Here is a 26,471-nt window from a genome sequence, read left to right as displayed (position 1 = left end):
ATTGTATATACCACCAGCTACAGTGCAGTGCAGTAAACTGCATTCATTATCTGCAGATATGTATTAAAACATGTTCTACTGGACCATCAATATCTAGGACAAGGATGTTTTATGAAAGGTAAAAATACACCCCAACACAAATATTCAAATGTTGGATATCATATTACCATTGACACTCCATCTATTACAAATAGGAAGCAATAACTAAAGTGTGCAGACCAGAACACACATGAAATTGTGTGTGTGTGTGTATATATATATATATATATATATATATATATATATATATATAAAATCCCATGGGCTGTGCTTTTTATCCCCAAGAAACAGAGGTGTAGTAATTATTTATGTTAATGCTTTATTTGTATTTATTTTAGTTTCACACAAGGCATGACACACCTTTGTTTGCCCTCTACTACAGTATATGTGGCACAAGAAAGACATTACATTTACAATATACTGAAATCGTTTAAAAACTAATGTGCGAAATCATCATGCAGTTTACATGTAAATAATGAGACCAATTGTAATCATTTTAAATTTCGATGATTTCAACTAGGCATTCATTGTGCATATTTGTACCGCCACGGAGTGATACACAGTCCTGAATGTGATTTCAGGGTTTTGAAAATTTAAAGAAACTGATGTTTTCTGATGTGTACTGCTACTTCGGTTCGAGGCACTGTGATATAGCCTACAGATAAGCAATTGTAAATAATATTTAGACCTTTTTTTATCCGATTTTGGATTCTTGAACAAAAATTAGAAATGTTCTTAAATTATCATTTTATTTGACAGAGTTCGGCAATTAAAACGTGGAATTGATTACATAGAATATCTTTATCCATATTCAGAGTGTTACATACACACATATACATACATACATACATACATACATACATACATACATACACACACATACATACATACAGAAAAAGAAATGCAATCAGTTGCGAGAAATGGAAAACGACAAAGCTAAACATCATTTTCAACAAGAAAACTTTGTGAACTGAAAGGTTGAATAAAACACTTTCTGTTTATACCACAATAACTAAATACTAAATAAATGTATAGGGAACGCTGAATACGTGTAAAGCTATGTGTGGAAACAAAAGCCAATGCGACTATTACTATTATACTCGGCATCTGTCATCGGTATAGAGCGGTGATATAAATGAATCACCACATCGGCCTGCATGTACATTTTCATACACATAACAGTCTATACAAAATGTACATGCATGGCCATATTCCATAAAACACATTTAAAAACAATTCCAACACATTTACCAAGAACCGAAAGGGGGACACTTAAATTTCAGTAAAGTGTAATATCTACAGTACAATATTTCCAAATGTTTAATTTGCATTTGGTTGTTTAACGTTTCTACGTACTAATTTAAGTAATATTAATTCTGAATAGTTGGTACCTTTTTATCTTCCGGCCATCCCTGTATAAACTGCCCCGACTCGCCACGGCTGCTTCGGTTTAAATATCCAGTCCCATTCTACACTGTTGTCATAAGAACATGGTCTGGATAACAACGCTGGATCAACACACAACTCAAAAAACAAAAGGGTGTATATATATTTTCTAATCAAAAAATAGGCTTTTGCTTAATGCATAGGTGATCATTTTAATACATTTTTTAAATACTGTAATTCTTTAGAAATATATATCTGTATATAAAAGGAGCACATTTTAGTTTGTATTAAATCTGATATAATAATACTTAATAGTATGTTCCCTTTGCAATTTCCAAAGTGGTACGTTCCATATTTCATTGTTGAAGAATGCCCCCCGTGCATCCGAACTTGAAACGTGAGGCAACCCTTTTCGCTGCTGCGGTTTCTTTGTGTGCAGAAACGGTCGTTATACAACATTGGTCCATTAAAGTATAGCGAAGGCAGGACAGCATTTATTTTCAATATCATCTTCTGCCGCGATGTGGTGTGTAAGCTGGCTGTACCTGTCCAGGTTTAGGCGATCTGTATTTGGACAATTTGTAAAAACAAGGCAACTATTTTCAATGTATTCATTCTCCTTTTACACACACACGCACGCACATCTATCAAGATATAATTTGATAAAAAGGAAAACTGCTGCGTACCAAAATGATCAATAAGAAAAAAGAAAAAAGAGAAAAGGATATTTCAGGTACTTAAAAAGTTAGAATAACTGATTACAAATCAATTATCAGGACGTTTCGGACTTCATCAGCTTCATCAGCTGAATACCAAAAAAACCAGTGTGTATGTGTATATGTGTGTGTGTATATATATATATATATATATATATATATATATATATATGTGTGTGTGTGTGTGTGTGTGTGTGTGTGTGTGTGTATATGTATGTGTATATATATATATATATATATATATATATATATATATATATATATATATATATATATATATAATTTAGCACAACATCATGATCTTTTAAATAGCATTAAGAAATCGATACGAGGAAAAAATATTATGCTACTAGATTGATAAAGATATATTTAAATGCGAAACTTATTTTATTTTTTTTTATTTTTAGTTAACCATTTTTTTAAAAAGTTGTTATAACAAACGTAGAACCCAATTAACTTTGAGACCCTTAAACGTCCTTTAAGATATATAAAAAACAAATGTTAATGCTGTCACATTTTACTCGTATATCTATTGTAATAAGTCTGAAATAAAAATAGTCTTTTAATAAAAGTATGAATTACTTCGTTGTTTTATATAATATGTTTCTGTTTTCGTTATTTTTTATTTGTCGTTATGTTTGTATTTATTTGACCTCGCTAGGACCTGCCTTGCCGGATATTTACAGCACATCCAAGATGTCGGCTGCGATCGCCTCTCTTGCTGGTTACGGCAGCGATTCTGGCTCGGATTCTGACGGCGAGTCCAGAACCAGCACCGACAATGCAAGCCAGGACGCTACAGCACACCTTCGTCCTTTGGGTTCGGAGAAAACGCTCTCGTTGCAGGTTCTCAACTCCGCTCCGGAGGTGGCTGTGAAGGTACAGTAGATAGCGCGGCGTGGACGTGCACTGTCTGAGCGATGGGAAACGTCGAGTACTTTAAAACTCGACCTAGGCCTCAGTTGAATGTGCGGTTACCTTCTCCTTAACTGTTACACACAGAATGTAGTCTCCATTAGGACAAGGTTGTGCTCTGTACTTTCTAGTAGATGCTTGATATTTGTGGTACTGTGCACATGGTGTGGCTTGTGGACTGTGTCGTAGTAAGCTAATGATAATAACGCGTGCAGTTTAAGAAGCCAGAGGATTTTTATTAATTGTAATTCACGTTATGCTAGTGCAGCTAGAACTATAACTTAAGGAAAGTTTTGGTTAGTTTGCCTTGTTTATTATTTATGTAGTTTTTTGTATGTGTGTATGTATGTTAACGTGCAATGTAATCTGATGTATACGGCCTGTACTGAATCTGAGCAATTGACTGTGTGTATGTTGTCTTACTCTTTGGTAATTGACTGTGTGTATGTTGTCTTACTCTTTGGTAATTGACTGTGTATGTTGTTATATTAAAATAAAACCTCCTGTGCTTCCCCATCTAGAGAATACTTTCCCGATAACCTTCATAATGTTTTGTCACCGATCTTCAGAGCACACACACAGATTACATTATCTGTCTACAGTAGTTAATGTGTAAACCCTAACACCAGTGAAAAAGACTGCAGCCGGTACCTCTGCTATTAAATAAATCAACATATATTCGTATCCATAGCAAACTACGACAGGAATTTATAAGCATGTCACCAACAGTAACGTACAATTTATAACAATAACATATTTACAAATCCATTACAGGTGCATATTTTCAGGTTGGGAACATGACTCTGTAAACTATTCGGGTAACATGCTGCCTTTTTTTATCATGAGTGAGGAAAAAAAAAGAGCTTTGTAATAAGGCTCCGGAGTGCAGAGGTAATATTTTCCTAAAGCAGGTTGTGTTTCAAGAACTAGCCTATGCAGTTTTAATACACATGATGAAAAATGTATGCGTAACATTTTCTGTTTAATATAAATCTAGGACTGTCGGAGTAATCTGGATTGTGTTGTGATTTTTTTTTTAACTTTTAATAGCAAGATGTGGAGACTGGAGTGCACCTTGATCCATCTCTCAAGGAGGTCATGTATAACCCCACATGCGACACTATGTTTGCCCCTGAGGTGAGGATCATTCATTTACTGTTTAAGAGAATAAATCCAGAAGGTGGTGGAGATTGCAGTAAATATATCATGTAAGTGCATTCAGAGAAATGTCAGGGTTGCTCACAGACTTTATTCATAGTATACAAAAAAGGTAACAATCAGTGAGCCACCACAATATTTCCTTAATAAAATCTTTGCAAGCATAAAAAGCTGTATATATATCTTTTAAATTTTTAAGACCACATTTTATATTCAGACTTGTTTGCAGTTTCTATGTTATGCACTATAGTACAATAGTCTGTCATGTATATGACTGCGGTGGGACCAGAGTAAGGGCAGATCTGTCAAGTCGGATAAATGAATCCTGTTTTAAATACAGTCAGTGCTGCTTTATCGGGATGCCTTGGGAGATGTAAAATATCCTGAATAAGCGGCTGGCCCAATTAAAACGAGAGGCATTTGAGACGACCTTAGTCACACTTTTTTGTTTCTAAATGAAAAGATAAAGAATGAAATCACATCACATTATGATTACATGTAAAATATGTAATTTAAAATACAAGTATTCTAAACAAAATTGATCGTGTTTTTTTTTATTTCTACATGAAATGAAAAATAATGAAATCACATCTTATCACAAGGACAGGCACTTGCGATGTTGGTACGACAACTTTCTTTGCAACAGCAGCCTGAGAAACCACAGGAGACTCCAGCTCCTTCAAGAGTTAAATGTGGTTAACGCAATTTACACAAGTGACAGCATAATCACGTATTCACTTCACTGTGCTACGTGAACCTGTCTTGCTCTGAAAAGCGATCTCTGTTCATCATTTGAAAATACTGTATCCCAATTAAATGAAGTGACGTCCCAATTAAACAACATAAATAGCACTGGGAAGAAACGTCTCCCAGAGTTGTATTCCATTTAAGCAGAAATCCCTTTTATCAGTATCCCGATTACGCTGTGCCTACTGTACCATTATATACACCTGTAACAATTACTGTATTCACACAATTATTGATTTTATTATGGAGCTCCCCTAAATCCCTTGTTTATAAAGATACAGGGTATTAATGCTTGTGACAGAGTAGCCGTGTGGGAGCATGCATTCGCTGCAGAGTGACAGGCAGGAGATCGAGGTTGAAGTTGATACGCCCGCAGGCAAACAGGATTTATTTACATATCAAGTCAACACACTGAACAGCTCACGTGACATTACCAGTGTAAGAAAACTTTGGTAGGATCTACAATCTCTGAACTAATCTTCTCTGTTCAGTAATAAACTAACGTTGCTGAAGAGCTTGATTAGGGTGTGTATGTGACGGGCAGATACACATGGATTACTTTATATTCTTGCATCCCTCCTCCATACAGTGTATTCAACAACACTGCAAAATGCATTCTATAGTCTCCTGGGATAGGAAGACAGTCCTTCATGCTTGTATAGTATCAGCAAATCAAATGTCTTCAATCTATTCATTGTGCTTTTGAATCTTTTCGTGCCCAGTTTGGTCCAATGAACCCGTTCAAGACCCAGCAGATGTCAGCCCCTAGGAACATGTTATCTGGTTATGCAGAGCCAGCCCACCTCAATGATTTCATGTTTGAGGAACAGAGGAGAACCTTTTCAACCTTTGGTAAGCTTTGATGATGAATCCTGAATATATCTGGCTCTAGTACGAACACACTGTAAACAGGTTACTATTTAAAGGAGAGTTGCATTTGCAGCTTTGTCATTGCATTGCAGAGGCTAATGACTACAACAACAAACAAAAAAATAGTGAAACATGTCAGTGACATGCATTGATACATACATAATGTTAATACCAGGTTTTATCCCAATTGGATAACCTGTTTTCCAGATATACGGACCTAGGTGCTCACAGCCCTATCCACTCTATCCCCATAGCCAGGAATTTCATTCCCGCAGGGATAAGGCGGCACAGTTGGTCCCTTACCCTCTTTGTTTACCAACCAAAACCTTGCAGCTTTTGGATATCACACTTTGTTCACTATGTTAAATATGGTATTGGGTGCATGTAAGCTCCAATTGTGTTCTTGTTAGACCATGACATTTTTTTTAGTAACTGATCATTATTTCCCAGCAAAAGAGGAGATGTGGACCAGGGATTCAAGAGCACCACTTCAGGAAATCATTCATTAGATTTACTAGTTGTATTGATATAGTCCAAAAGACCTTTGTTAAAAGCTTCTTTTTTTTCTAAGGCTATGCCTTGGATCCATCCTTAGACAACAGTCACCTAACAACTGGCTACATAGGTGCAGTAGAAGAGGCTGAAAAGAATAAGGGTAAGCTATCCTGTTTAGTTTGTGTCTTTTTGACATCCTGCATAGCCATTTAGCCACTGTCCTACTGTATATACACAATGTTTTGATACCCTGTTTACACTAACCACTTTTAAGCCAGCTCTGAGGCGGCTTGATATTTATTTTTGTTGTAGGTTAAACACGTCCTAAAAATGGTCTGGGTCTCTTTTTTTTGGCCTGCTGTGAACACAGCAGTGCCTGAGATGGCTCACGTTTGCCATGTACATTCATGGGCAACAACCTCATTGTCAGCGTCAAACAAGCACAGACAACAGCAACAGTTGGGATTGTTATTCGTACAACATGTCCAAACAGTGTTTGACAGAACGCTGAGAGAGGCAGGGGATTCCAAAATGCAAATACTTTTATATTTATGCTATAATGTGAAACAACATTTAATAATTAATGTGGGATAAATGTGAAACAAGCCTAGTTGCCACTGAACTTCAGTATGAGGAAATGTTCGGTTTTGTGTGCACCCTTATCTAGAATTAAATAAATCATTACAGTAAAGTCGCTAAGAAAATGAAAGGTTTCCTTCACAGTGTGAATGCAGTCTTATGTTTAAAAGGAACATGCTTTTAGACCTGAACATAGCGCTTGTTTAATTATATACATCACGGCACTAACAATTATACAGTTTCAAAAATAAAGCCGCAAGCTTTTGGAAGTTTAATCAATTTAAATATGGACATTATTTTTCAACCAAACATCCCAGGAAAACTTGATTGTCACAGTTTTCAGCCTTCATTTTTTTGTCCAGGTTGAAAACAGTAGAATTGTAAAATCGTTCTGGTTTTGCTATTATATTGTATGTTATTTTTTAATTAAGTACAAAACCGTATCAGCAGGGGTGCAAATCGTTTTGAAAATTGGTGCTAAACTGATGAAGCCCCACCCTCCCCCCTTTATTTAGTTGTTAGTTATGATCTGCAATAAAATGTTTATTTATTTTTTAAATTATGATTGTGTTATATACTGTTATTTTAAAGCTTCAAAGTTGCTACAGTGTCAGTGAACTGAAGAAAGAAAAATAAAGTGGCTTTTCTCATTTCAAAAGTTCCTGGGGCATTCCAGGGTTAAGTTATCTTGTTACTTATAGGCTGACTGACACCTGCTGAAGTGATAGTTGTCATGTACCGATAATTAATCATTTACTCGGAGGAATGTGTATAATCCTTTTAAGAAACTACATTAATGAATGAGTCTGTGATATGACTCAATGGTGATCTTCCTTTAGAAGCTATTGCTGAGGACACAATGGCCTGGCAGCACTGTCCAGCAGGGGGCAATTATGGACCTCTGATCTCCCACATAAATATTCATTCCTTAAGTGTGCAGCTTGAGTACATTGAGTTTTTACACAATGAGGAAGATTTGTCAATATCTTTAGAACAAAATGCAATTTGTATTTTTTTAGTGCAAGGAAAAATACAACTTTTGCTGTTTAAACTAGTAACAAGCAACCCTGACAGTTTATTTAAACTGTTTTGTTACTAGTTTTTTAAACTTTCACCAAAAATATTGTACCTTGTATTTTTCTGTAAATACCTTGATGAATATGTGCAAATCTGCTTAAACATTAAATAGATTTTATTATAAAGCATAGGAAGAAAATACTTTGTATATTTCTTAATGAAAAACTCCAGAAGTGGTGGTGCCTGCAGATCAGAGATTCAGCTCCAGTGTTTCTGTTGAGGATATATCGTATACAAATGTTTTGTGCAGGTCCAGTGTTTCTATTGATGTGCTGCAAAATAAGTGTAAAGCTCAAACACTCTGGCACAGGAAGTGAATCTGTGATATGGGGGCAGAATAAATAAGCTTTGCCAGAGTCTATATGATGGTAAAGCCTGAAAGACCAAACGTGTATAGCAAAATACAAAAATACTGCTATTTTTGTAAATAAGGTTTTAAAGCTTGAAAAGCGTTTAACATTTTGCTCTTTTTACGTCAGGCCTAACCGTGTTTGAAGCAGGAGCGAAGAAAACGGAAAAGAGGAAGAAAGTTAAAGGGAGCGATGCATCTAACATTGAAGGCTTCCTGGGACCCTGGGCTAAGTACCTGGATGAAAAAGATGTGGCCAAACCCTCAGAAGTAAGTGTCTGCTGACCGGCCCAGTGCTTTTAGGGAAGCTATTACCAAATACTTTAACTAGAATATAAATGTAGCTACTTGCTGTGTTTTCAGTGGTGTTGTCTGCACATCTCCCTATGTGACATTTTTTTGTTTTTGTTTTTGTTTGAACCCCCTCCCCCGCTAACAGCAGCAAGTTCCTCCACGTACACATTGTACATTTAACTTGGCTTGATTTCCCTCAACAACACTGGGGAAATGTTTCACAGGGCTTCAGCTTACTACAGCAGAGAGAGAATCCTACATCGGTAGTGCAGACAAATACAATCACTATACAGAAAAAATGTATAATTTATAAAAATGGGTCTATTATTCAAAACACCTCTGTTCTGTCTACAGTGGATTTATGAGTAGCACAGCAGTGAACCTTACCTCTGCACAAAGCCATTATTCAGTCACCAAGTCTAGACAGGTAGTGATAGTCAGTCACAGCAGGTTTTGTCATAACACTCATTCACCCACCATGTAGGACTTATTGTATAATAGGTATGTGAGATTCAGCCTAGCTGGAAACGTAAGTGCTTGGAGCCAGGGCACCTGCTTGCTACAGAACTGAACTGAACGCAATGGCTACATTACTCATTTGCTTGATGTTCATCGCTGCATCCTGTATGTATCTAAATCGGTACAACCTCCTGCAACGTCGTTCATGACGTTTTTCTGTCCCCCCTATTGCCAGGAGGGGGCATTGGTTTGGATACAAATGCAGGATCAGTGATTTATTTATTTTTTATTATTATTTTTAGTTTTGGGATAAATAGTTAAAGTCATTAATCTGAATTGGCTTGAGGGCAAAAATTACTGATGGTTTGCTGTACGGGAATACTGTTTTTTACATTGTCAGTGATATCCTCTAAGAGGAATAAAAAAAAACACGTTTCTTTGAACTGTGGTAAAAGTTTCTTCGCTGCTGGTTTAATCGTTAAACCTTTCCTGTACTTCATTGGTTATTTCCTAATGAATCTGTATTGTTTTTTTGTTGAAGAGCTGGATGAATGGCAGTGCTAACAGGCTTTTCTCTCCTCTAGGAAGAACAGAAGGAATTGGATGAGATCACTGCCAAGAGACAGAAGAAAGGCAAAAATGAAGAGGAGGCTCCTGCAGATGAAAAAACAATTCTTCACGGTAAGCTAGCCTGTTCTGCTCACGACTGCAGCATAGCGAAGGCTGATTTTATAGTTCAGAATCGAGCTGTACTGAGGCATTAATGATGTAAATCTAATCAGTAGGTATTCAGACAGACAGGTAAGCTTGTATTCGGTACAAAACTATTCTATGATTCTTTTTAAAGGTAAAAAAAAATACATTTGGCTGGCTATTTTCCAGTAACCCATTTTGTGGCAGTAATATTACAATGCCATCTACTTTGCATACTTTTTTTTTTTGTTGTTAAAATAACTGAATCTAAATTCTATGAAAATAAATCACAGTGACCATATTTCAGACATTTGTTACAAGAAATGCATATAATAGATATATAATGCTAGGTAGTAGAGCACATTGCTTTTGTTTTGGTTCCTTCCAAATATTTCATTTCTTTTCCTTGCCTGCCTCCTGCAGCCAAAGACATGTATGACTACCAAGGAAGGTCATATCTGCACGTTCCCCAGGACGTCGGGGTCAACCTACGCTCTGCCGATATCCCAGACAAGTGCTACCTGCCCAAGAAACAGATCCACGTATGGTCTGGACATACAAAGGTAAGATGGCTTGGAAATCTGTGGGGATTTTAAATTGGGAACACTGTACATCGATACAACAATATGTCCATTAGGTGAAATTCCTGGTTATTTATTTTTTGCTTGTAGGTTTTGATGTTGACCTATGTTTGAGCTAAATCTGATAGACTTCGTGTTGTTCTTGTTGTAGATCAGTGTGGTGGATGTTCATTTGTTTAATCCCATTAACCTTCCTGTACTCTCTCCTTGATTTGTTTTTTTTGTTCTCCAATTCTGCTTTTGTGGCAAGCCGGTTAGTTCTTATCCTGTTTTGTAGTACAGCAATGCCTCGCTCTCCTGTTCCACAGAGCAGTGATCCATACATGGAGTTACAGTGTCTGAATACTAAGACTTGCTTTCTGACACACACCATATGCTGTCAGGGTATTTCCCTGCACAATATTTTTCGAAAGTTAGTCTGTTTACAGATATTTTTCGATCTAAAAGCTTGCTCACGTCTGTTTTTAATCCAGTTTATTGCAGCTTGTATATATAAACTTGCCTGAGCATGGCTGTAATTGGGGATGAATGTAAATGGCCACGATAGAATATTGAAATAGATTGTTTCACCTCTGTAGTGCTGACAATGTTGAATGCAGTTGCATGTTATAAGTCCAAAGTGCAATAGACTTAAAGGAAGAAAAACCAAGGCTTTATCAGTGATTTCCCCCTCCCCATCATTTTTCAGTAATCGATTTGAAACTTTTAGAGGTTTGCATGCAGATGGATTCTTATAGGAAGTGTATATATAATAACTTAAGACTATTAGTGGCATTAGTTGTCATTCCCTAGCAGTGGATACACTTGTCATTCCTGAGCAGCTGGAAAGTACATTATATATTTGCCTTCATGTAAAAACTGGGCACTGGACTCCTGGAATACTGTAAGCAAGTCTGTGTTTGTGAAGTCTGTCCTTCAGACAACCTGACAATGCGAAGCTCCGTTGCAGACACTGTAAATGAGCTCTGCACAGCTGTTTGTTCAGTACAGAATTGTAGCCTTTGAGAAGCTACTCAGGTTCCAAGTAAAACATTTAGCTGGAGACAATAGCTGAAAACCATCCTAGCCAGTTGGAGTCCTTAAGGCTGTCTTGGCTGGCCGTAGTTGTGTACCCTCCCAGCAACAGATTAATGATGCAGGGGTGTTTGATCATGTGGTCAGACAGCAGCAGTTCAAGCCTAACATAGCAGACAGCAGATTAAACAAAAGCTTTCCAGCTATGGTAAACAGGCTTTCAAAAAGGACACCACCTCTCCATATATGTTATAATAAGTTCTTCCACAAATGGAAATAAACCTCAAACAATGTGACATCATTCTTCGTTCATGTGTTTTACTTAAATTAGGAAACCTTACTTTAATAAATATCAGACTTGGCCACACCAACATTTTGTGAAGTGTTCACAGTAGAAACTGCAGAGTTCTTTATGTAGTTTTAGTGTGACACTGTGGATGTGACTGCCTGGCTAATTATAAATAAATGATGCAGCCAGCTTTAGGCTGTCTTTAGTTTGGGTTGGCAAGCTCCCTAAATTCAGGCAAATTGGAAGATTATCTTTCCTCCTATATATTTAGTGTAGTTTAATTAGCTGTATCTTTAATAAGCCCTCGCTGTTCTTTTTGTTTCAGGGTGTCAGTGCAATCAGGTTGTTCCCAGTGTCTGGACACCTGTTGCTGTCCTGTTCTATGGACTGCAAAATCAAGGTGGGTCACAGTATATCATTTGAGCATCCAGGTTTTGTTAAAGCAGTTCTGACAAAACTCATAGCCTTAATAAAAGCTTGTTTTCAATGTTTAATTAACTCCTTAATTAAGTCTTTTATCCCAGATGCCTAGTTGGAGGCACAAGGTCTTCTTGAGTACAGTCTGTTATTTTACAATGCAGCCAGAAACACATTAACAGAGATGACTTATGAACAAGTTTGTAAACTGCAGTACCAAGTTTATTTGTAATACTATTGTACCTGGATGTTTAAAATGAAGTTTGACTGCATAATTTTCTAAAGATGGCTGTAACAGGGTACTTCAAAGCCACTTTAGGATTTTGTCTTCTATTATTATTATTATTATTATTATTTATTTCTTAGCAGACGCCCTTATCCAGGGCGACTTACAATCGCAAGCAAATACAAATACATTCAAGTGTTACAATATAAGTCATACAATACAAATATTTCTGCTGTATTCCGTTGGGTAGACTGTAAAATTGCAAATGTTGTGTTTTATGCTTTTTATCTGGGCCACTTTCAGCTCTAGTCACCTGGGGTATGACTTGCCTCTTGGGCCTTGCAGAATTTAAAAAAATCAAAACCAATCAAAGGAAAAAGTACCCTGAAAAAATAACTTGTTTGTTTGTTTCCTGGTTCTAAGCTGTGGGAGGTTTACAACGAACGAAGGTGTTTACGAACATTCATTGGTAAGTGTCCCTAATTGTGTTTGAAATTATCTTATATTGGTGGAAAAACCTCAAGTCTAAAATTAACCTTTTTACTATAAAAGAAGTGATGGCCTGAGTCAGGAAGCATATCACCTCAACAGCTATACACATTAGTGACAGGGAAAAGAAGCTAAAAGTGTTGCTTGTCAGAAAAAATGAAGAAAAAAACGTGTTGCCCATTGCATGATTTACATTGCACATTCAAATAGTATTTTAACTTTCTGGAGGAAAGGTTTTAAAAAACAGTATAATCTCAAAGATCCTGCAGATGTATATATTGTTTGCAAAGAGTCATGAGGCCATTGTCTGTATTTGGCACTGATATTTTTGGACAAGCTGCGTTTCATGTTGTAAACATCTGTTTTGTATAGAAATATTTCTCTTATGTTATCCCTTTTTGTATGTTGATGTAAAATGAGTTTTGCTGTTTCTGTAAATACCTGGATTTAAACAGTATTGTTTGTTTATAAGATTTAGTAAACAAAAAGTTAAATTGATAAATTAAAAAAAAAAACATAATTAAATGACTTTGGGAATGTTATTTTTTCTTCACAGGTCACAGCAAAGCTGTTCGTGACATCTGCTTTAATAACACAGGCACTCAGTTCCTCAGTGCAGCTTATGATCGATACCTTAAACTGTGGGACACAGAAACAGGTGTGTTTGTCATTGCTAATTTATTACATTCTCTAAAGAGGGTTTTTTATGTTTGCATACTCTGTTTTAAGGCTTTGATTCCTAGGGGACTTGATATTATCTCCCATTGTTAATCAGTGTTATCAACCATATACAACTTAAACCATAATATGGTACATTGATATCTTACAATGAAGTCATTTTGTACCACTGTGCTTTTACCATAGTATAATGCAGTTCACTTTGGTAAGGGGCTGAATTCTGTTTGTAAGGGACTGTTGAAGGTTTGTTATAAAACAGGTATGATACTGCTTCCTGTCGACAGTGTGGTTTCCAGCTCCATACTCCTACATTGTTATAAGCAGGACTTGCAGGTTGCTGCCTTGCATGGCAATGATCTCTCCTCCTACGGGCAGCTGCAGCGCAAATAGACTTTTCAGCAGCGAGGCATCACAGCTTGGGGAGGCATAGCGTGAACGCCTTGATTTTGAATTTAATTTCATGCCAAGTTGCAAGTGGTAGAGAAGTGGAGATATGTAAACAGAACACGTATTGAGAGAAGCCTGTGTTTGTGTGGGAACGACTCTGGTCCCAGGGTCTTGGTTTGATGTAACATGAATTGAAAAGGCTGGGCTGTCTGTGAAGCGCGTTAATCCCTGAAGAAGCATCACTGAGCCACACAAGACTTCAAACACACCCTGATCTTGGCCTGCCCCTCCTCTGTTAATCATGATTTGGGCCTTTACAAGGGAAAGGCCTTGGGCATGTAAATAAATGTAATGTACTTTTTAAAAGCACAGCATTCCTATGATCTAGGTTCTGTATTTGTTTGGTTTGCTCCACACATGTTGATCCTGCGGTCTTCTTCTAGTCCACCTGTTGTGTCCAGTGGATTACAAGTCCTGTAGTTCTACCTACATCTTGAAACTGATGTAACACTAAGAAACATACATTATGTACATTATTTTTAGCCTATGATCTACTGTAAAGCCATAAATATTTGGCAAATCACACCCATAAAATCTATTTTGCTCCAGAAATGTTGGTGACCTGTTTCAATATATAAAGTATGTATGTGTAATTTGATATCACTGCCAAAAATGTTAATGAGTTTTTTTTCATATGCGAAAAAAGTGTAATAAATTATTTATGGATTTAAAGTAGTTAATGGGGACATCATTTTATATATTTAGAAGAAACCAGAATTAAAGTCTTAACTCATCTCAAAACAGCAGACCAGCAAAGTAATCTAATATACTTATGTATCTTTTTTTATTATTATTTATTTATTGTGAAGCGCTTTTAGATGGCTTTGCTATGAAGGGCGCTATATAAAAATTATTTGATTGATCTAGGCCCACTTTCTTAGTATAAGGCAGGCAGCTAGTTTAGCCAAGATTTGTGCTTATCGGGGTCTGTGAAGCCAGCAAGCGGTACAACTGTTTTAATTAGTTATCCTAGGGTGGTCTTTTTATAAAGTTACTTGGTGCTGAAGAAGTTCAAGATGTATGCTTTTGCTGAAGTGCTCAAAGCTAGTTTACCTGTCCTGGGTGTTGGATTTGCTTGACATTGTAAAATTGGAGAGGGTGTAAACAATGCTGTGATTATCAAGTGAAAGGCGTTCATGTGATTTAACAATCGGTTCTCTGACTGTGGAAGATGTTGCTTGTCTTAAGGACCTCGTTTGGCCTGTTAGTAAATTTAATTGCTACTTTTCAAAATAACAACAGTGGACAGAGTGGCATTGCTGGCTAGAGCCACCTCCCAATCACAGGCTGATTTATTACGAACAATGGACGAGGATTCTGTTGATGGGTGAAAAGTGTGGTTATCCTAGAGCAGTGGTAGGCAGTTCCTCCTGGTTTTTGTTCCAACTGTACCCTAAATTACTTAATTGGGCCAATTAAGTACTTATTAGAAGCTTAATTGGTCAGTTAGAACAAACACCAGGAGGAACACCAGCCCTCCAGGACCGGAATTGCCTACCCCTGTCCTAGAAGGTGCATCTATTGGGATGCATGGTAAATAATATCAGAGATGCCAACTGCTACGATTTGGCCGTAGCAGCTACTATTTTGGAGGTTCTGCTACATCCAAGAGGTATAATACTACGATTTTTATTAAATAATTAAATTATGAACGTTTATGAAATATTATTTCAATTCCATGTGTGTTTTTAAATAAATTAATGGTTAAATAATACTGTATTTCACTGAGAGTTTATTGTGGCATTTTAACTGACTTACTAAAAGCTCTGGGCTGGGTTGCTTAGTAACCAGTTTAGGGGTGCTTCAGAAACAGTTGACTTGCTATCATTATCAATCGCACGTTTACTTGGTTGCTTTTTAGTAAGGCTGGGATTAAGTCACAGTGGTCACAGATTCCATGATTTTAGTAGAGAACATTGAACTTTACTAACATAGCTTGAAATTACACCTTAAACAAAAAACGCTTTTTTCATGGTTTATCTGATAATGTTGAACTAGCTTGGTTGCCTTTGCAATGTAGCCGTTCACATTTTCAATTTTTTTCAGCGCTGTCAGTTGATTTAAAGGTGGGGTGCATTGAAAAAAAAAAAAAGTAATTGTGGGGTGTATGTATCCTTTCTAAACATGTCCTGAAAGTTTTTAATTCATATTCATTACTGATATGTTGAAAAAATGCAAGTTTTTGGTATGACACCAGGACAACAATCCATGTCAGTAAATGCAGTAAGATGGCAGATGCTGGATTTGAAAGCAGTCTCGCCGGTTTGGACAGTTCTCGTGGGAGTTATGATGTGGACGATGATACGCCTCCACATTCCCCGACATCTGATTCCAATGAGCTGAAGTTATACACAGGACCGATTAGGGCATATATGTTTGAGCCACTAGCTAGACCCAGAGATGACAGAGAGATGGCTGTGGAGTTGGAAGACGTGCTTGCTCCACATACAGAAATGAATGCTTCTGCATGGTTAATACATGTACTCCTAAGTTTAATTTTCATCTGTCTTTATGCAGTGAATATATTGTATATGATCATCAGAAGCAACTCTTGTGCTGACACTTATAGTTCGCGGTGCATCCTCATCAGGGGGCTCCCACTGAGTGACAGCATCTTTTGTCAATGGTTCAATGTCAGGCTCTTCATGGATGACAGACTGCGTTTCCGGATTGGCTTCATTTGGCATCTTAAATCAAACGGATCAGAAACTTTGGCATGGTACTTAATCTGTATTGGCTTCACATGTAACAAGCCTTTATTTTCTGGCTTCAACATCACTGGATTCACAAGTACAAAGCAAGACCAGTTGACATAGGTAGTCCAAGATTAGTGCTAATCACGGTTTGTGAAACAACTGGTAAAAGTTATTACTGCTGTTTGTTTATTGATTTTACTTTAAATGTTTACGTTTTCTGCACTTGCTTTGCTCCTGTTTCTTTCAGCCTGCATGTTTCGAACAGGGTAGTTTCTGTCTGGGTATGGAGACAGTGTAACGTGGCGAAGCAGCACGCTGTGACCCGAGTATGTTGTTAACCTTATACATAGTCTGATGACGGAGGAGTAGCACCGCTGATTTTTTTTTTTTTCATGTTTTTCCAATTCTCTATTTGTTTCTTGCCAGTATTTCAAGCCTCAACAGTCAGCAGAATATTATTTTAGCTTTTATTAAAAAGCTTTTGACAAGCGTTATTATTCAGATGGAGAATTCACCGGCTGAATAATATCGCTTGATTGATGCATACGAGAACGGTGGCGTTTGCTCCACGGGTGCCCCATGCATGAAATCGGTAACGCTTGAACATGACATGGATTATACTTTTATCACAGTATTTAGTAATATGTACAGGGAGGATTAGGGCTATATAATAGCGTCAATTTATACATATTTTCATCAAACAGTAAGAGAGGATTATAATGTAATGAAAGGATCATGTTCTTACCCTCTGCACATCCATTTTCTTAGCAGCCGCTCTCTGTGTACATTTATCCCACTGCTTGTAGCAGTTGGTGCTGCTGTCCTGCAGGTAACCTCTGGGTAAATAGATGTTACTGCATCATTTTTTAATAACGCTTTGTTTGCAGCCCCTATCTTAACCATCATCAGGTTTATGAAGCTATCCTCTGAAGTGAGAGCTGCAGATGCAGCTGGTGTTGGGCTTTGCATCCCAAGTCTGGTCCCCTTCACAAACTTCACCCATTTTTGACACGCTTGTTCCCCATGATCATTTCCCAAGGTGCGTTCCACGTATGTCTGCCACAGCTTTCGACGAGCTTATCCCAGTGTGACGTCATGCATACATTAACCGCAGGCTTCCGGGTTGCTAGACTTTGAATAGCAGCATCCACTTCAAAGTTTTTTATGCACTTAGCATTAAAACATTAAAACTACACAGATACTTTTATTGACATTCCAACAGTACCATACAAGTGAATTCTGAAAAAAAAAGTGTTCGCTGCACCCCACCTTTAAACATACATGCAGGTGCAACTCTTCTGCCCGATTTTGTCAACCTGCAGCTGCATTTTCAATGCCTGTCAGGTCTTTGACCCGAATCAAGCAAAGTATCTCCGCATAGCTGAGAGAGGTGTTTAAGGCCTAGCACGGCATGGATGCCATGATTACTACAAAATTGTCAGTGAAATGGAATGCAACGTTTACCAGTTCTGGAAAAACATGGAAACGAGATTCCCAGCTCTTGCTGTAATCATTTTCTGCATAAAAAAATGTACTTTGCAGTGACCAGCGCTCCAGAAAGGCATCAAACACGTACAGCATGCTGTATCAGAATAATATGTAGACAAACAAACCAAAACGTTAAATAACTGCAAACTGACCACAGCAGAAGCAACAGATGCACACCAAGACAGGTCTTTTTGAACTTCAAACATTATTTTTAAAGGTGTGTAAAACTGTCCTGTAGAAACCCCACCAAATGCTGTGTAAAATTAATATTTTTGTTTCATACTTCTATAGACAGACTAATTTTATGTTTATGTAGGTACTGTATATTCTCTGATTTTGAACAAATTTACTGTGACTGCTCCATGACAAAATCCCAGCCTTACTTCAGTTATTAAAATAGGAATCACAAATCAAACAAATGTCATTCTCCTCCATCTAAAAGATTGAGGTTGACTTGTCAAAGATCGAGAGGAATTTCCCACAGAATGGTCATTCATTAAAAGAAGTGGAATATCTCAATCTCATGTCTGCTGTGAATACTGACTGACGGACTTCTCTGTGAAACACGATGGGCGTCATGACTGTATCACTCACATAGGTACAAAGAAACGCCAGTAATAAGCACAATCTGACATTCCCCATTACTGTATGTTTGTGCAAATGGGTTTCGAGGTTTAACTCGCTTTAAATAATTATTGGATACTACACAGCATTTTGTGTTTTGACAGTTCAGAATAGTAAAAAAGTAAATAAACATTATTAAATCTTTCTTGGTGTTATTTTGTTAGTTTATTTGTATAAAGTTTTGAGGTTAAATATTTCAGGTTTGATAGCACTTAAGAGATCCTAAAACACTCTTCATTACTAACATTTTAATCCAGAATAAACAGAATTCCACATTTTAAAAAAAATTCACTGAAGTATTTTTATTGGGTTTTTTAAATTTCTAACTGCTGTGTGTTTTACAATTTACCAAAATTATAGATTAAACAGCAAAAATGAGGTCATTGGCTTGCCAGAGCCTAAGAACCTTTTAATTTCTAGGAGCTAGCAGCCACTGGCCATAAAAAATAAAATAAAATTCTGCCTCGCTACGCTCGACAGATGCTACTATTATCTCCTTTCATAAGTTGGCATCTCTGTAATATTAAAAAGATTATACAGGTAGTATGTTTATGTTTATCTAGCCCTAGTATATAATTAACGTGATACTTGTCTTCTGGTTGAGTAATTCACAGAGGAACTTCATACACAGGTCAGCCTGTTGACTTGTATGTTTTCTGGAACAAAAAAATCAGTTTGTTCCAAAAAAATCCTACCTGCATACACTGCAGATGTCATTCAGGCACACTTGAGCCAAGCATATTCTTTCCTATTATCTACTTCTTTGCAGCGGCTGTGAAAGCAGGAAGCCTGCAGTGCGGAATGTTTTCTGTTGTGCTTCAGTGAATACCATACCAGACATTGATCTCTGGTTGCTTGAGAAAGTACATTACTTGGTGCAGTTATAAAACAGCAAGTCATTGTTAAAGTCACAGGAGGAGGTTGCCTTTTAATAGGTAGAATATGCACCATATTACTATGCAGTGCTGCACATTTATCACCCGCAGGGCTGTGCTGCATACCCTTGACAGGGATGTAGCAGAGGTTCCAGTCTGTCAGATGTATATTCACATGTTTAGTTTGTACAGTACCTAGATCCTGAGAAGCACTCGTCCTTCACAATATCTCTAAGGTATCAGAATCCTGGTGACCATGTTTTGTTTTTAAAACAGGACAGTGTATTTCAAGATTTACAAACCGGAAAGTCCCTTACTGTGTCAAGTTCAATCCTGATGAAGACAAGCAAAGCCTCTTTGTGGCTGGGATGTCTGATAAAAAGATTGTCCAGGTAAGGTTTCCGCCTGTCTACACTTTACTGGACAGTTTGTTTTTGTTAGTTTTTCTTTTTCTTTGTGTGTGTGTTATTTGTACCTTCAACACTTTTTTGAACACTGCTTACTGTACTGAATGTTGAAAGAGTTTAATAAAGCAAATGTATTGCTCTACAGGTCAACCCGTAACCCAGGCAGCTGTTCGTTTGTGACCACGGACTAAAATTCTGTTAATCACAAATTGCTCTCAAGGTCAGGGTACATAAACAGGGGAAACTCGCTCTCAATTTGAAGAGTATTTAAATTATCGTATTCCATTTGGAGTGTCCCAGCATAAGGTTTAACAAATTCATCCTGATATTGTGTATTTTGAGAAACTGGTAAGGAGTTTTAAGAAGTACCTAATTCCCAATAAGGCATAAATGATCCAGCTAGCCATGTCCATCTCTCCAGCAGTTGGGAATGGGCTACACAGAGATTTTCCTGACAATTCTCCAGAGAGTTTTTACCATCTTTAGACTGAATGAACCTAGACAGCCCAAGCACCCAGTTTCCAATATACAGACTCCCATTGCCAACATGTTATTGATGTTCATGGCTGCTGCATCTGTAAACCAGATTACACAGCTCTGAGGCCTTGGTATAAGCAATAGAATCAATCAATCATTCTACTTCCTTACATGATGTGTATCGCGTTACTGAGTTACATAACAAAATACAACACATAGCTATGTGAAGTCCACCTGATCTTAATGAGTATATGACTTACAGTTTTAAACAAAAGTAATTCTATTCATACAAAGCAGACAATCAGAACCATATCGTCCCATGTATTGGACTGGATCGTGTAGTTAGTGTTTGGATACCTTATTTAGTATATACCTGATTAATACTGGTTGGGGAGTATTGTCGTGCCATAGTGATGAAGAACCAGTGATTGCGATTTGACAGCTAGTCCATTTTCACCAAGGTAGCTAGATCTTTAATATTGGGGGAGGTGTTGTCGTATTGGATTTCATTGATTGGATCTATAGGACTTCTGCTAGTCTGCTTCAAAAAGGTTGTCAGAATACCTTTATGCTTCATGATTTCAATATGCCCCCACATTCACTCTGTCAGTTACACAAGATAATATCAGAGTTGAGATTTTATCATAGATTTCAAAACACCTGTGTGTGTTTGCTGGTTGACAGACACGCCACGCCCCATTTTAACAGGTTAAATAATTTAAATAATTTAAAGGTGTGGGGAAATTCACAATAGTCCAAATTTGTTTTTTTATTCCCATCCCTATAAAATACTGTGTTCATAAAATGATGTATTTACATTCTGTTTCTTAAGTAAAGCAAGTAGAAAACGACATAAGCGGATGGAAATCAAATTGTTGCCGTCAGTCACTCGTGTTTTAAATGCAGCATGTCTTAAGGGCTGCTTCGGAGAAAGAAACTTGTTATTTTTTAGATTCTTAAATAATTGCAGCACGTTGCAAAAGTAAAATAAATAGTGAATGAAGTAACTATGGTAACTAAACTATAAAGTAACCACATTACAGAACACAAATGGGTCATCGCAGAAATTTGAAATAATGTTCTCCACTAAAAAGTTATTTTCATAGCCTGGTATCATGTTGTAATGTGTAGATGCTGTAATTCAGCAGTGCTATAGATACTTACATGTTGCATGTTCAGTAATGGTGTATACATTTGCACAATAAAATTACTTACAAATATAGAGTAACGATTTACGATTACATCACACATTTTCATTAATTTGGATGAAAAGGTATTTTTCCACATTGTCAAGATTCTGTTTGTTAAGCTTACTAGGAATGGGGGTGGGGGCTCTTGTATTTTGCACATGTTTCAAAGTTTAGGAAAATGGAACGTACACCCCTATGAATTGCAGAGTTTACAGGCTGATTATGCCGGGTTACACTTTCCAAGCCCTGCATTTTAAGGTATGTGCGGTGTTTCTGAATGTTATCTCTCCACTGTGCTCTAAGCTCTTCTGCTGCTTGCACTGATTGCTGTTCGTTTGCAGTGGGATGTACGGTCCGGGGAAGTCGTTCAAGAGTACGATCGGCATCTGGGAGCTGTCAACACCATCACGTTCGTGGATGAAAACAGACGCTTTGTCAGTACCTCTGACGACAAGAGCCTTCGTGTCTGGGAATGGTAAGTTTCAAACCACAGTAGGACAAATAGCTGACCATTCTGCATTGGTCACACACTGGTGGGGAGGAACAGGTTTGATCTATAGTTTAAACAAACCTTGTCCAAGAGCGATGGCTGCATTGCCACCACCCCCTCATGCCTGGAGCTGATTATTAAACCCAGAGCTGCTGTTTATCATTTTAATTCTGTTCTGATTGTCATCAGCCTTGAAAAGGCCACAATGAACAGGCAGGCAGTGAATTGCTGTGCTTGTCTAATTTGGTGGTTCTGCTTCATACCGGAAGCCTGGATCTTGACAGAATCCGTTAAATAAGACCGTCATCTAGGCCCTTCTCAAATCTCAATTAAATAATGAAAAAAATACAATGTTAGGGTGAATGACTGCGGTGTGTGCTGTACAGTGAGCAGTGTCACCAGGGTGAATGACTGCGGTGTGTGGTGAGCAGTATCACCAGGGTGAATGACTGCGGTGAGCAGTGTCGCCAGGGTGAATGACTGCGGTGTGTGCTGTACAGTGGGCAGTGTCTCCAGGGTGAATGACTGCGGTGTGTGCTGTAGAGTGAGCAGTGTCGCCAGGGTGAATGACTGCGGTGTGTGGTGAGCAGTGTCGCCAGGGTGAATGACTGCGGTGTGTGCTGTAGAGTGAGCAGTGTCGCCAGGGTGAATGACTGCGGTGTGTGCTGTACAGTGGGCAGTGTCTCCAGGGTGAATGACTGCGGTGTGTGCTGTAGAGTGAGCAGTGTCACCAGGGTGAATGACTGCGGTTTGTGGTGTGCAGTGAGCAGTGTCGCCAGGGTGAATGACTGCGGTGTGTGATGAGCAGTGTCACCAGGGTGAATGACTGCGGTATGTGCTGTACAGTGGGCAGTGTCTCCAGGGTGAATGACTGCAGTGTGTGCTGTACAGTGAGCAGTGTCGCCAGGGTGAATGACTGTGGTGTGCGGTGAGCAGTGTCGTCAGGGTGAATGACTGTGGTGTGCGGTGAGCAGTGTCGTCAGGGTGAATGACTGGTGTGCGGTGAGCAGTGTCGTCAGGGTGAATGACTGTGGTGTGCGGTGAGCAGTGTCGTCAGGGTGAATGACTGTGGTGTGCGGTGAGCAGTGTCGTCAGGGTGAATGACTGTGGTGTGCGGTGAGCAGTGTCGTCAGGGTGAATGACTGTGGTGTGCGGTGAGCAGTGTCGTCAGGGTGAATGACTGTGGTGTGCGGTGAGCAGTGTCGTCAGGGTGAATGACTGTGGTGTGCGGTGAGCAGTGTCGTCAGGGTGAATGACTGGTGTGCGGTGAGCAGTGTCGTCAGGGTGAATGACTGTGGTGTGCTGTGAGCAGTGTCGCCAGGGTGAATGACTGTGGTGTGTGGGTTGCAGTGAGCAGTGTCATCAGGGTGAATGACTGCGGTGTGCGGTATGCGGTGAGCAGTGTCGCCAGGGTGAGGAGTTTTGCTTCTGCTTTCATTTGGTTTCCTTTTGATCTTGATTCTCTAACCATCTGACAGGCCACCTTTTATGTGAAGCCAAGTTTTTGTGTTTTTGATTTTATTTAGATTCCAAAAGTTCCCCCCAGAATAAAAAAAACTAATCGCCACTGATCCCTTGTATAACCAGCTTTGCTTGCCTTATCTGTCTGATTGTGTTGATTTACAGGGACATCCCTGTTGACTTCAAGTACATAGCTGAGCCGAGTATGCATTCAATGCCAGCTGTAACACTATCTCCAAACGGTGAGTCAGTCAGAGAGACTTATTGTTTCGACTAATATATTCTATGAAAAGGCTATTGTGTAATCATGATATTGTACTCCCATCTGATGCGTGCAAGCATTCGGTCTTTACAGAAAAGTGGAACACTTGTTTTAAGAAGGTTTTGTTCAAAGAAACTGTGGCCTTGTTTCCACACATAGGCCTTTTGCAATGTCAATCTGTCCTCATTGCAATTCAGTAAATTTAGCATTTTAGAGGGAGAAATATTCTTTCAGATTTATTTTTTGTCTTCGGCAATTTATTTTCTCTCCCCTTAAGCAAAGCACTTCACCTACACTGAGAATCTCATGTTTTCCATGAAAAAATAGCTGCTGCCTGTTTAAGAGGTATATACTGTAGCTGGTTCCTCAGACCCTGTTTATCTTGGTTTCAATAACGTTAGATAGTCAAAGACTGTTACTAATAGAGGTCTGTGAAACCAGCTGACTTGGGGTTGATTTTAACAACCTGCTTTTATTTTCAGTCATCACATGTTGTTATTTTTATTACTATATCTGTTTAGGTAAGTGGTTGGCCTGTCAGTCAATGGACAACCAGATCCTGATCTTTGGAGCCCAGAACCGGTTCCGACTAAATAAGAAGAAAATCTTCAAGGGTCACATGGTAGCTGGCTACGCTTGCCAAGTGGATTTTTCACCAGATATGAGGTAAGGATTTAAATCTATACAGTGTTTTCAAGGCAATTGAATCATTTTCATTCTACCTCCCACAGTGTTTTAAAGCGGTAAGTACCACAGTAGGTTTCAGTGAAGGGTGCGTTTCAACCCCTTGCTTTTTTTGTTTGTTTTTTTAAAAGAATAAATCAAAACTATACTTGGAGATTTGTTATGAATTGTTTCTTTTTCTCTCTCAACAGCTACGTTGTTTCAGGAGATGCCGATGGTAAACTGAACATCTGGGACTGGAAAACCACAAAGCTGTATCACCGAATCAAAGCCCATGACAAAGTGTGCATTAGTGCACTCTGGCACCCACACGAAACCTCAAAGGTCATCACGTGTGGCTGGGACGGTCAGATCAAGCTCTGGGACTAGTGAGGTTGGAATGAATACATACACATGTTTTGGACTCTTAAATTCAATGTTGACTGCCATTCCCATCCCAGCCTGATGGATAGATTGGCTCCAGCTGCTGTCTGCAAGACTTAAGATTGGTATCCAGTCTGGATTTGGAAAGTTAAATAAAAATAAATGTTGGTTATTTTTGGTTTTGTTTTCCTCCGCCTGCACAATCCAAGGAATGCATTACTATTTTTTTTTTTTTAATTGAAACTGCAGTGTTTCAGGAGAAACAATTATTACCCTTAATGCACACGCATGTAACTTTCTAATCATTTGAGATTGTGTTTAAAACTGTAAATGTTAGCTGATATGTGTTTTAATGACTTTTTGAATAAATACTGGAACCACCAAACAGTTGTGTAGGGATGTACCAGAAATTCACCATATGACCTATAATTTTCAGAGGGGATTTTGACCTTCAAGATTGCGACCTTCATGTTGATGGCTCAGTAGGAACCAGTTGATTTATACACCCGTATCCCAAAATAAGGATATATCCGGGAGACACTTATTTCAGAAAGGGATTTGAGAGGGAGGGAAGATGTATCATTATTAAGCCTGTCAGTAAGGTATGTGTAGGCTGGTCCATGTTGTTTTATCAGACATGTAAACTGCTGGGTAGAAGTTGGGTTACTGGTGTCTGTTTTGTGTTTTTTTTTTTTAAATAGTTGTTGTACAGCTCATTTGTCAATAAATACCCTTTGTAAAAATGTTTTTAAAAAGTGTGTCTGTTACTGTTCTCTAGCTTCCACCTGGTACTGGAAGTTGAAATCTAGCTTCAAACCAAGACTAAGAATGGGCCTGTTCAACTCCCTGTGATGGAGGAAATATCATCATGAGTGTCCTGTCTGAAGGATGATGCAGGAGGGTGTTATGCAGAATGGAAGGCTGTGAAGTAATATGATCAAGGAAATGTTAGATTTAAGATATTTCTAAAATATGAACTTGTACAAAAATGTGATCTTTGACTTGTATAATGTTCAGTTTATCGGTTGCAGTCCTGTTTGAGTTATACAGACTGGTGCATATGGAAACTTGGGTTAAGGTTACTCAATATGCACTCTTTTCTGGAAAACGTTCTAGAAACTTCTATAAATGATAACCATATAGAGCGTTTGAGTTTCATTTATGAATTGAATTGCCCTTTTACCTTGCCTTAATTTCCAATAGGTTCTCACTTTAACCTTTTTTTTTAAATGTTACATTCTCCTTCATGTTCATGGGCTGCCCTACAAGTAACCCACCTGTGACACACATTGGTAACTGGTAACCTTAGGAGCACATTGTACTTGAAAACCTGATTCAAAAGCACATACTAATTGGTGTTGGCAAATGATATATATTTTTTGCTTGGTTAAGACAGGTTTAGTCTTGTTACTTGAGTGTTAAAGTAGAGTGTTGCAGTTGCAGTAAAACAGTTGCTAAATTAACACATTTACCACTGGGGAACTCATTAAAAACATGAAGTAATTATTGTACCAAAAACTGATTTTAGCTGCCTAT

General features: G+C 38.1%; 2 protein-coding genes across 5 annotated transcripts in view; one reads left to right on the top strand and one right to left on the bottom strand.

Moving 5' to 3' along the window:
- The window catches only part of LOC117403404 (actin-binding protein WASF1-like), a 78,453-nt gene extending 76,899 nt beyond the window's left edge, over positions 1-1,554 (bottom strand). For all 4 annotated transcript variants that reach the window (XM_059023581.1, XM_059023582.1, XM_059023583.1 and 1 more), the window contains exon 1: positions 1,431-1,554. The gene's annotated coding sequence lies outside the window, so the exon portion shown is untranslated. The remainder of the gene's footprint in view (positions 1-1,430) is intronic.
- A 274-nt stretch (positions 1,555-1,828) lies between these two features.
- LOC117403039 (pre-mRNA-processing factor 17) lies at positions 1,829-25,678 on the top strand. The gene is made up of 16 exons (XM_034004884.3): positions 1,829-1,907; positions 2,803-3,020; positions 4,107-4,193; positions 5,684-5,813; positions 6,403-6,486; positions 8,462-8,601; positions 9,669-9,765; positions 10,201-10,340; positions 11,987-12,061; positions 12,728-12,773; positions 13,350-13,451; positions 19,878-19,993; positions 22,017-22,150; positions 23,792-23,868; positions 24,410-24,554; positions 24,764-25,678. The coding sequence occupies exons 2-16, from the start codon at positions 2,838-2,840 to the stop codon at positions 24,939-24,941; spliced, it is 1,734 nt and encodes a 577-aa protein (XP_033860775.1). The 5' UTR covers positions 1,829-1,907; positions 2,803-2,837; the 3' UTR covers positions 24,942-25,678.
- Positions 25,679-26,471: the final 793 nt, after the last annotated feature.

This window comes from Acipenser ruthenus, chromosome 5, assembly GCF_902713425.1.
Source record: "Acipenser ruthenus chromosome 5, fAciRut3.2 maternal haplotype, whole genome shotgun sequence".
NCBI lineage: Eukaryota > Metazoa > Chordata > Actinopteri > Acipenseriformes > Acipenseridae > Acipenser > Acipenser ruthenus.
This window is presented reverse-complemented; position numbering and strand designations above follow the sequence as displayed.